General features: G+C 37.1%; 1 protein-coding gene across 1 annotated transcript in view; it reads left to right on the top strand.

The window, feature by feature from the left end:
• Positions 1-11,878, top strand: part of zmat2 (zinc finger, matrin-type 2) — a 33,056-nt gene extending 21,178 nt beyond the window's left edge. Inside the window, exons 5-6 of the mRNA XM_028813020.2 lie at positions 5,892-6,037; positions 11,232-11,878. Of these exons, the coding sequence (XP_028668853.2) occupies positions 5,892-6,037; positions 11,232-11,375 (290 nt within the window). The 3' untranslated portion in view covers positions 11,376-11,878. The remainder of the gene's footprint in view (positions 1-5,891; positions 6,038-11,231) is intronic.
• The last annotated feature ends 544 nt before the right edge of the window (positions 11,879-12,422 follow it).

Below are 12,422 nucleotides of genomic sequence, written 5' to 3'. Positions count from 1 at the left end.
AGAGCACAGATTTGCAAATGAGGTGTTATCTCAAGCACACCTAATGCACCTGATCAAAGGTGTCATTAGTTGCATCAGGTGTGCTTGAGATAGAACACAAAAACCTGAACTGGCTAAGGGTGTGTTCACAGTAACGTTTAATCGTATGTTAGAAATATTGGTAAGTCAAGGGAATTGTCCAAAAAGTAAAGAGAAGAGATCATTGCCTTGCACAAACTTGAAAAAGGTTAGAAGATATCAAAGGCACTGTATATTCCTAGAGATATCATTGGAAGCATAGTTCACAAGTTCAATATTAACAGAACAATGGCTACATTACCTAGACATGGCAGAAAGAGGAAGCTATCATCAGCTGCGACCAGATTTCTGAGGTGACCAAAAACCCTCGAGTGACTGCAAAAGACCTGCATGAAGACTTGGTGGCAGCAGGTACTGATGTTTTAGTTTCCACAGTAAGGCACATACTAAATGCTGGAGGTCTCTAAGATATACACCACTACTGACCCAAAAGCACAACGTGCTTAAAACCATATAAATAAGCCACAGAAGTTTTGCGATTCAGTTCTGTGGAGGAGTGAAACAAAACTGGAACTTTTTGGACCTATGGATCAGCGGTATGTCTGGAGGAGGCATGGTGGGGGCTCAGTGATGCTCTGGGGCTGCTTTAGTTGATCTGACACTGGAAACCTGCAACATGTGGCGGGCAAGATCGATTCAATCAAGTATCAAGAAATTGTCATGCCGTCTGTTAGGAAGATGAAGCTTGGGCATCACTGGACCTTCCAACAGAACAGTGATCCAAAGCATACCTCAAAGTCCACCAAGACTTTGGCTTCAGAAAACGTCCTGATGGATTCTAGAGTTCTCATCACAGTCACCTGACCTGAACCCCCTAGGAAATCTCTGGCGGGATTTGAAGAACGCACTTGTAGCATGCAAACCCAAGAATATTAGTGGGCTGGAGGCCATTGCCCATGGACAATGGGATAAGATTCCTGAGGAATGCGTCAAGAAGCCGGTGTCTGGCTATGCATCACATTTGCAGCAGGTCATAACAGCTAAAGGGTGCTCTACTAAGTACTAAAGCTACTTTTCTTGAAGGGGTTGAATAAATTTGAGCCTGCGGTAGTCATTAAAAGTGGCATTTTTTCATTTTGTGTTGAATGTGGAGAAACCACTTGTAATATTACTTGTGTTGAGCATTATAAATTGTTCTAGTTTGATTTTTTTGTTGCAAACAGCTGAAAGTTTGTAAATTTTGCCAGTAACCAAATTTACAATGGCCGTCAAATAATAAGTTGAATAATACCAGTGTGGTTAAAAGGCATATGTACTTTTTTTTTTTTTTTCCCCAAATGTATTACAGCTTTGATGCTTCCATTGGGTGTGTATGATTGCCATAAGCATGATCAATTGTAGGCTGGCTGGTATTTTCTCATAAACTTATCATGTAAGGAAGTTGAATTTTTTAGCATGCTGAATGGGTAACTGTCTAGACTAGCAGGGAGACTTTTTGCAGTTCACATTCATACCATATCTATTCTGGGAACAGCTTTATTTGCTTAATTACTGAGGCCAGAATGCATTATGCGCTTTTTAACCACATTTACTCAGCACTCACTCCTTTCAAAACGTCAATACGTTTACCAGCGTCATGTATGCAGCAAACATGTTTATTCATTTTTATTTGTCCAGTTAAATCCTCAACAACTTTTCAAAGCCTTCCATATATATTAATGTGTCACACTTAGGAAGTTTTTCATGTTTTTCTTTTAATTATTTTGTATGTTTATTTTGTAATCGAAATACCACTTAAGTACATATTTTTCCTTTTTTTGCAAACAGTTATGGAAGAAATCCTTTTATATCATTTAGTCTGAAATCAATCAATTTTCTTAGTTCACCTTCTCATGTCATGGAACTGAGGACTGTCCCTGCATGGCTAATGGCACAAGAATCCACTCTATGACAACTATGATTTCTTAATCAGTTTAACAATATGTGCTTTAATAGTGGAAGATAACTGGACACCTGTGTTAACATGAAAAGAATAAGCATGTCAGTTCATTAGTATAGTAAACAGTTGATAATAAGAACTGAAGGGTAGCATAAGAGTTTCATCTTGACAAATTGTAGAACTGGAAATGCATCCATTTCTAAGATAATGATTTATATTAAATAATGTCTAGCTAAGTAATATTTTGAAAAAATATTTCATGGGTTAGAGATCCTTTTCATGCATGCTGTTTAGTCTGGTTTGGGACTGATGTTTTGCAGGTAGTATGTAGTCCCCCTTTATGATGCATTTCAGCACACAGCCAGATGGCCTCTGAGCAGTTTCCGAGGCAGAGGTGTGTGTGTGCAACCACCGCCCAAAGACATACTTACTGGGTGTCAGTTTTTATAATATTGTCTGAAACAGAATAAACAAGACGGTGGGCACCACGCTTTTGTTTCTTATACCACTGTGTAAGCCAACAAATAGAATGTTTATCCTTGCCTCCACTTCACATTCGCTGAAATTCGTCTTTTTTTTCAGGTTCCTTTTCCATTATTTTTAAACCAAACACTGAATGGAAGGTGATATTTATATTGATTTACATATTAAAATATGCAAAATTCTGGGAGGAGTTGGGATGGGGCTGTAGGCGCATGCACGTGCATTACATTTCACGTTTGTTGTAAAGGGGAAGTGCGTGGAACTTGGCATACACACAGATTTATGCATTTCCACTTTTCTCCGTACGCTATGTTTTAGTGTGAATTCTACTCACGGCGTTATACATGAGGCCCCAGACGACCAGAGTGCATGTCTGCACGATCTTCTGATTGACCTTAGCAGGCAACATTATGCAATAATACGTGAAATTAGGTTTTTTTACTTTAACAAAATAAGTATTGTGTTAAGTGGCTTGTTGCTTTAAGAAGTAACCTATTTAATGAATGTTACTTTTAACAAATTATTCTCAATGTAGATGAGTGGCATAAGGATGAGTAAAGACTAGTGACTTTTTTAAGCATTTAAATAGGTTAAAAAATATATATTCTTAGGTATTTGCCATTGTATTGCAGTAAGTGCAAGTGGATTCAGTGGTAAAGTATCAATAGCTACATGAAGAGAGAGAGAATTTAAAACTTAGAAAAAACTTCCATTTCTGTAAAAGAATAGTAGACTGTCAAAAAAAGTAACTCTCGAGTCTATATTGGTTTCAACTTTGAATTTTTGAATAGTAGACTGTCAAAAAAGTAACTCTCACGTCTATATTGGTTTCAACTTTGAATTTTTTTAATTTGAATATTCTGCCCTAGATATGTGAATGGCAGTAAAGAGAAGGTATATGACGTGAAATGCCTGAGTGCTTATTATATATTAATGATTTATGCAGTATATATAACTTTAATAATAAAGTTCAACCAATCTTTATATAGTGCCTTTCGACTGGAAGCACTGTCCCAAAGTTCTTTACAAGTGTAAAGTCATAGTACAAAAATATAGGAAGTTTAAATGATTAACAGGTTAATGTGGAAGAGAGGTGAAAAAGAGAGTGCAGGCAGGGTGGAATTGGTGGAGAAGAGTGTCAGGAGTAATTTGTGACAGACGGGTATCAGCAAGAGTGAAAGGGAAGATCTACAGGACAGTAGTGAGACCAGCTATGTTATATGGGTTAGAGACGGTGGCACTGACCAGAAAGCAGGAGACAGAGCTGGAAGTAGCAGAGTTAAAGATGTTAGGATTTGCATTGGGTGTGACGAGGATGGACAGGATTAGAAATGAGTACATTAGAGGGTCAGCTCAAGTTGGATAGTTGGGATACAAAGTCAGAGAGGTGAGATTACGTTGGTTTGGTCATGTGCAGAGAAAAGATGCTGAGTATATTGGGAAAAGGATGTTAAGGATAGAGTTGCCAGGTAAGAGGAAAAGAGGAAGGCCTAAGAGAAGGTTTATGGATGTGGTGAGAGAGGACATGCAGGTGATGGGTGTAACAGAGCAAAATGCAGAGGACAGAAAGATATAAAAGAAGATGATCTGTTGTGGCAACCCCTAATGGGAGCAGCCGAAAGAAGAAGAAATGATTAACATACTGTAGGTACAAGAACTGAAGCAGTAACTTTGAGGTTTAATATCAAAAATTTTACCCACCACATTAATGTCACTATAAACATTACATCATGACAGATAAAATATAAATGTTGTTTATTAACATCTGTTTTTCTAACAGTGGGATTCCTATTGTGTCTGTTGTTCATTCATTACATGCCACACACTAAAATATCTGTTTTTGTGTCATTTCTTTTACAATAAGCATGGAGGTTTCATTCTGTTTACATGGGGATTTAATATTTTTTGTATCTCCTAGCTATACCTTGTGAATAATAATTGAGAAATTTTAATCTATAACTATTGAAATACAGCATATGCTTACACTCCCAGCTTGCATTTATTTGGTTCACCTTTTAAGACATACTGTACGTAAGAATGTTCAAATGTGCTTTTAAACCTGAATGAATGTGCTGATTAAAAAAAATATATATATAAATAGGATGTTCCTTTGGAGTACACTTGTAAGTGTAAATAGGATTAGAGAGACTTGATTACTTGCTTTTTGAGAGGAAGATTATAAAGTCAGTGTAATGTTATAGGTTAATAAATAAGCAGATTTGGAAGACAGCTCATTGTGTATGTGCATGTCTACCTGAGTCAGTTAAATCTGCACAGAACCTGCTTTTTATATGATTATTGTTGAGTAACCCTTCTTTCTTATCACACACTTCTACTGTGTGTATAGCAAGGGTAATGGTGGTGGTGTTGTTTGGCAAATGGATCTTCTTTAACCAAATACTGCAGCAGACAAGCATTTGTATTAGTTAAAAGTACAGTTTCTGCCTGTTTCACTTTGGTCTTCCCCACATTTAAACTGCTGGTTTAGCAATCTGTCAAAATGGACTTTGGGTAATACTCCAAGGACTGAAAATTTTCATCTTTTTTTAAACTTGAAAGCCTCTTTCCTGCTGACATGCCTGAATGGTGTCTGTACCATTAAATTTTTCATTCACTGCTGAAGTTAAGAGACCAGTAAAATGTCCCAGTAGGTTACATCAATTGTAGCATTGTGTGAAGTAGCAGAATGCAAATATGCAAATGTTACCAGTGAGAGCACTACATTTGGAAAATGAGCTTGCCTGTCTTGTAATAAACCTCTGTGAATTGTGGCTCTAATACATTTATAGAAACAGGAAATAGATTCCAGCCCAGGGAATTTTATTTATTGACCCTGCAGGTTATGTGGCTTGCAAGAGGCAGTTTTTTTCTGTTAATATAATTAGTGATTTGCCATCTGCAAGAGGTTCGTAGAAGTTTGGAGGAAGATAGAAAAAGTGATTAAGCCTGAGGTGTTGTGACTGTAGAAAGCTGCCAGAGAACAGAAATTACCCATGCTAGCATTCTTATAAATGGCATAGATTGTTAATGGAGTGTTAACGGTGATGTGGGAAAGATGTATTCTAAGGATGGATGTCAATGCAGGGCAATACAAGAAGGGGACAGACTTGCTTTTTTTGCTTTTAGAAAATAATGCTGGAATGATTTTGACGGCTCTGCCTTCCTGTGCACTGTCTAGCTGCCAAACTGAGCTCATAGGTCGGTTCCTTAATATGGACTTGTGTGTATTAACAAAAGAAAATGCAAGTATTGTACTCCAGCAGTGACAACACATTTAATTTGAGTCAATCTGTCATGGAAAATACCACATTCTATTATAGAGCATCCGTTTTTGTACTTTAGAACATTTTGTGATACAGCTTTATCTGTGGTTAAAAATGTAACTGTTTAGGTATTATGTAAAGGCCAGACATTCTCTAATTTAATGTCCTTTTCCTATCTGTACCCTTAGATCAGAGAAACCTGGGTATGTCCATGAGGGTGGAAAGGTCTTCCCTTGATCAGGTCAAAAAAAGATTTGAGATGAATAAAAAGAAGATGGAGGAGAAGCAAAAAGAATACGACTTTGAAGAGAGAATGAAGGAACTGCGAGAAGAGGTGGGAGTCTTGTAATCCTCATGTCAGCCGTCAGAAGCGCTGAAAAGCCTCTCTGAGACGCTTTACGCATTTGTGTCAAACTTTAATGCTTTGTTGACAGTTCTGGGATGGCTCTCATTATTATAGTATTAGCGATTTCTAAGTGGGCTGTTGTTCTTAAGCATGTGTTGTGCTGCTTGGCTTTGCCTCTGCCTCTGATCAGTGCTCTGATATTTGCTACAAAGGCTCAGCTTGGCTTACAAAGGATTTTGTTATGTCTGTAGGAGGCTCACAGTGATTTCTTCAGCTGTGCCAATTCAGATTCTTCCTGAAGCAAGTACCTGTTAATACAGATAATTTTGTGTATTATTAGAAGCTGTACATCTTGCAAATAATATATTGTTTCATTAGAGAGAGAGAAAGAGAGAGAGAGCGCACTCACACAGGTATATTGAAACCTGCATGATGCAAGTAACACCATGACACCTCCAAGCCTGAGTACACCATGGTGAATTAATAATGGCAAGTTAATATCAGCAACTAAAGTTAGTTATTTTTTGTTATTAATTTTTTATTAAGTTGAGCAAATACATGAAAGGAATATAACTTTCAAGAAACACTAGACAAAACAAGGCTTCTGTCCAACCCCAACCAATAATAGTCATGTGAAAAAGGAAGTACAGCTCATGCATTTTTTTTTTTTTTAACATATGTGGACATATCGATATTTTATCATCATTTAAACAGCACCTATAGATAAATGTGATGTTATATAACAAAACATCATGCCACATATATATTTTGTAGTGCATCATATTTAAATAAACATAGATGCAAATTTTGAAAATGGAAAAAGTAAGTGCACCTCTACTTTTATTACTACTTCAAATTAGAGTCGGGTGCAAATGATTAGAACATCATTAGAGAGGATCTTATCTGAATCTGTCTTATTTAAACCTCAGGAATTTGGTTTGCTTTGCTCTTTGTGGTTGAAGTGTCTGTTATCTCCATGTCTAGATCAAAATAGCTTCATAAGGCCTTCAGAAAGAAGGTCATAGATACCTGTATATCTGGGAAGAGATTTAAAATGATCTCCAAACTGGAAATCAACCATTCCACTGTCTGGGAACATCATCTACAAGTGGAAAAGATTTTAAACAAAACTCAACTTGTCTATGTCCAGGCCAGGCTGCCTCAGCAAGTTCAGTGCAAGAGCAGATTGAAAGAAGTCTCCAAGAAGTCCAGATAGCTCTTGCCATTGTTGATGTCGGTGTATGAGTCTACCGTTAGAGGCTACACAAATGAAATCTACATGGGAGGTGTGCCTGGAGGAAACTTTTTTTGTCCAGAAAGAAAGTCGGGGCAAGACTAACATTTACCCATGAACACCTCAAGAAAGACCAGAGCTAGAATTATTTGGTTGTGGTATTAGAAGTAATGCTGTCTTTGGTTTTCGCCAAACATTTGACCAGATGAACCTGATAACAGCTGTAAAGCAATGTGGTGGAAATGTTTTGGATTGGAGCTGATTTTATACATCATGCCCTGGATAACTCACTGTTACAGATTACTTTATGAGTCCTTTATTGGACAAGTGGGTGATTTAGAATAATGTAAGACTATCTATCAGAAGATTGATACTTAACCAAAAGTGGACATTTCAGTATGACAATGACCCTAAACATACTAGTACATCCAACAAGGAATGAGTGAAAAGAAAGAAATGGAGGTTCCTGGAATGGCCAAGTCAGAGCCTGGACCTGAATCTCATCTGGGAGATTTGAAATGTGCTGTGATAGAGCACACAAGACACGGCATCAAACATCGCAGAACTGAAAGAATTCTGCACGGGTGATGGAGATAAATTTTCTCCCAATTGATGTCAGAGGCTGCTAGATAGTTCTAGGAAATACCTGAAAGATGGGGCATTACCAGCTATTAGAAGCAAGAATGGACTTACTTTTTCCACAGATGGAAATGGCATATCTGTCCATTTTTTGTTGAGTAAAATTATTGCAATCAAATATTCATTTTTTTTTTTTTTTTTTTTACAATTTTACTTTTATCTATAGATGCTGTTTAAATGAATATGATGTATTTAAATATGTTAAAAAGAAAAAAATAAACATTTTATGGAGTGTATTTACTTTTTCACATGGCTATAGCTCAGGAAGTACCAAAGTATTAAAAGAAGACTTCCAAAATTGCCAGAAACAGAATTCTTTTTTAATGAGAGACCAGTGCTGAGTTAGCTGCTGCAGTACCGAAGGTAAAAGATCCTTCACTGTACAGAAGTAAAAGTAAGAGCAGAGAAGGCTAGATGAAGAAAGATATGGGATGAAAGAGGAATATCAATACAGAGGATTGAGAAAAACAGAGTCGGAAAGAAGAACCAGGAGAAAGAAATGAGGAACAGTTCCAAAGCTTATGGAGAAATGCACTAGGTGCATTTAGAGAGTAATGATAGACCCATAGAAAAGCGCTTACAAGGACGTAAGATGGACACAATTCATGAGTGTGAAATGAATATAGTGACAATCTGTAAGAAAGGGTAATATATTTCAAAATGGTATTCCAGGGTATAATGGTTGAGGATGGAATATCATTTTGCAAAACTAAATGTACAAGTAAATGTCCTATAGCATGCCTATATAACATGTCAGCTGGCTTTATATGAGGAGAGAAGGGACAATAAAGGATGGGTGACAAAAGAAGATGATGGAACCCCATGTCTTAAGGGCTGTCCTGGAGGTAAAAGACAAAATAAGGGGATGAGATAGAAAACCTGGATCTTTTTGATTGGAATGTCCAACTTTTGTAGTTCCCAAAGCGAAGTTTCTTTATAATTGCACTTTTTCATAGCATACAGAGCCTTAAAAAAAAGTTTGTGCTCCCTTTCTGATTTACTTTGTTTTTGCATATTCGTAAAACTTGTTTCTGATCTCCATACCAAACTAGTATAATATCAAAGAGAGCCTGAGTAAACACACTTTTTAAATTATCATTTGATTAATTAAATGAAAAACGTTTACCAACACCCTTACCACCCATGTGACATACTTGATCATGCCACCTTTAGTAGCAACAACTGCAATCAGAGGCTTCTGGTAACGGGATCAGCCTTTAGCACCACTGTGGTCAAATTTCGGCCCATTCTTCTCTACAGAATTGTAGAGAACTGGAAGTTTTTCAACTCTATAAACTATTCATTTATGGTCCTGCCCCAACATCTCAATTGGATTCAAGTCAGGACTTTCACTAGGCCACCTCAAAACCTTAATTTTGTTTCCAGCCATTCAGAGGTGGACTTGTTCTTGTGTTTTGGATTGTTGTCTTGTTGCATAACCCTGCTGTGCTTGAGGTTTATTATGGAAAGATGTGTTAGCTTACGTTTTCTCCAATTGGAGATGATGACTCTGAACGGTGGTTTGCTGCAGTCCCAGGGAGATAGATTTTTGTATCTTTTCCCGACTGATGTATTTCAGTAACTTTCTTTCTTGAGTCTTTTGGAATATGTTTTGACCGAGGCGTGGTGTGCTACTTGTTGAGAACTTTTAGTCAAATTTACATTACGTGGAAGGTTCTATATAATAAAATAAAATGTTTAGATTCACTAGGACTGGCAGCAATCATGCTCGGTTGTGTCTGTTCTAATTTAACTTATCATTTAAATTTGGTTCATTAAATGGTTGAGTGAATGACAAAGGAGGCAATTACTTTTTCACATGGGTGATATGGGTGTTGGTGAACGTTTTTTCCTTTAATAAATCATAATTTAAAAACCTTTGTTTACTAAGGTTGTGTTTTGTATTATACTCTGTTTAGAGATCAGAAAAATTAACTGTTACAAATAAGGAAACAACCGCATCAATAACATTTATTTATATAATACAAACAATGTAGCACAAAGTGCTTTACAAGATATCAAAAACAAAGGTACAAGAAAAGAAAAACAAGATTAAGCAAGAATATTAATGAATAAGTAACAAAGAAAAATCAAATCTATGCGATCTTATGAAATGGATATATAACTAGTAGAAGAGTAGCATCCTTATATACAATGTCATCGATGAAAGTCTCTAAAGATGAGTCTGGTGATAAAGCAAGATGGAGGAAATCAGGATGGAGCAAAATATTTTTTCACTGCACTGTATTCTCAATTTTCAGGGATAGTATAGTTGTGGCGGCACGGTGGCGCAGTGGGCAGCGCTGCTGCCCCGCAGTTGGGAGACCTGGGGACCTGAGTTCGCTTCCCGGGTCCTCCCTGCGTGGAGTTTGCATGTTCTCCCCGTGTCTGTATGTGTTTCCTCCGGGCGCTCCGGTTTCCTCCCACAGTCCAAAGACATGCAGGCTAGGTGGATTGGCGATTCTACATTGGCCCTAGTGTGTGCTTGGTGTGTGGGTGTGTTTGTGTGTGTCCTGCGGTGGGTTGGCACCCTGCCCAGGATTGGTTCCTGCCTTGTGCCCTGTGTTGGCTGGGATTGGCTCCAGCAGACCCCCGTGACCCTATGTTCGGATTCAGAGGGTTGGAAAATGGATGGATGGATAGTGTAGTTGTATAATATTTATACAGATCAGGCACTGGCTTGTTAATAGACACTCTGCTGTTGAAATGATATTTCATGTTTACTGAATGTACAACATCCCTCAACTAATTAAAAAAACTTTTATACAGTTTATATTAAACAAAAACTTTAATGGTGAGAGGTATCCCAAAGCACTTCAAATAGAGTCACCATTCCTTAATTGTTGCGACAGGAAACTTTATGATCAGAAAGGGTGTCCTTGCTGAAAAAAACTTTCCAGCAGTATCTCCAACTGAATGGGAATAAGTAGATTAAAGGCTTTTTTGGGGCAGCTGGCCAATGATGATAAGCCCAAGTTAATGGCTCTTACATGAAAAGATAGAGACTCATTTGTGCAGCTGGAGCGGCTGGAGGTTAAGTGATTGAATCAGGGTCACCCAGCGGCAGGGATTTTGTTAAGTCACAAATTGGTGTTCTCAGTTAATACTCTTTTCTTCTCTGGATTAGATAAATCTTACCTATGTTAAGTAGACAGCGCAGCTTTATGTGTAATAGCTTAGTTTGGAAAATCCCAGGGCATTAGGCATTCTGTTGGTTTGTAATGGCTTACATTTCTCTTTGTGACGGATAGCTTTGAGGTGTGATCACTGATATTTTATTGCCTGTTTTTTCCGTTATGCTACAAACAGGAGGAGAAAGCAAAAGCATACAAAAAAGAAAAACAGAAAGAGAAGAAACGCAAAGCAGACGAAGACTTAAATTATGAAGATGACAATGAAATGGCAGCAGTGATGGGATTCTCAGGATTTGGATCATCCAAAAAAGGACACTGAACATTGACAGTTGGAAAACTGTTGTTTCCTTTAGTAGTGAAATAGCTGTTTTAACCCCAGTGCTTTAGCCAGAGCCAAGGATATTTTTTATGAAATGTGATTGTCTCATTATGTCCAGTGCAACAGTCAACATTTTTACAAAATAAAAAAGTAAAAAAAAAACAGTTTCTAATGGTGGGTTAAGGCGATTGAGCAAGCAAACAGCGAAAAAGTAAAAGACTTTGTAAATACAAAAGTTTTTTTTTTCCGGGAATTATCCTGGGTGGGATTTTCTGTTATTAATATTATTAAAGGTTTTTATTATTGGCCACTTTGCTGTGTAATACTTAAGAATGTTTCAGTTTGATGTAGAAATACTAAAAAAAGTGACCAAAAGAATTCCCAAAAGTGTGTCTGAAACAAAAGTTTACATGAGTGAGCCGTCTCTTGTCTTTTTAATTTTTTTTTTTTTTTGGTGAATCGGTCCTTTGGATACAATAAACAGAAGTGACAAAAAAAAAGAACTGCAGTTGATAATCTCTGTATCACAAATATCAGCCAGCTCTCCTGTGGAAGTATTGTTTAAATAGCACTTAAAAACAATGTGCAAAATGTCAAAAAGCTACAGAAACGAATTTCAGTCACAGTAAAGCAAATGTGACTTAAAGTTTATTGGGGGGCAGTTGGGATGCTTTATTACTAAGCTGAAACTTGACTGAACGTGTATTAATATGTTTGCCTTGCTGTGACCTGCTTGCATATTTTGCATCTTTTTAATTTCTTTCTTGAAGGTGGGTGTGTCTGATTTATTTAAATGCCAGTTATGGCTTAACATAAATGTAATAATTAATAATTACATCTACATAGTGCTTTTATAACTGCTCAGAGTGCTTTTACTTCAACCACCACCAATGTGCAGCATCCACCATGATGATAATAATACATTTTATTTATATAGCACCTTTTCCATGCTCAAGGCACTTGCAGAATATAATAAAGAACGCCAGCATATACAGTATATAGCATTGTACAAACCAGATAAAGTAGATTAAGACAGGAAATTCTGAA

Source organism: Erpetoichthys calabaricus, chromosome 11, assembly GCF_900747795.2.
Source record: "Erpetoichthys calabaricus chromosome 11, fErpCal1.3, whole genome shotgun sequence".
NCBI classification, from domain to species: Eukaryota; Metazoa; Chordata; class Cladistia; order Polypteriformes; family Polypteridae; genus Erpetoichthys; species Erpetoichthys calabaricus.
Note: the sequence above shows the minus strand (reverse complement) of the source record. Positions and strands in the feature narration are given on the sequence as shown.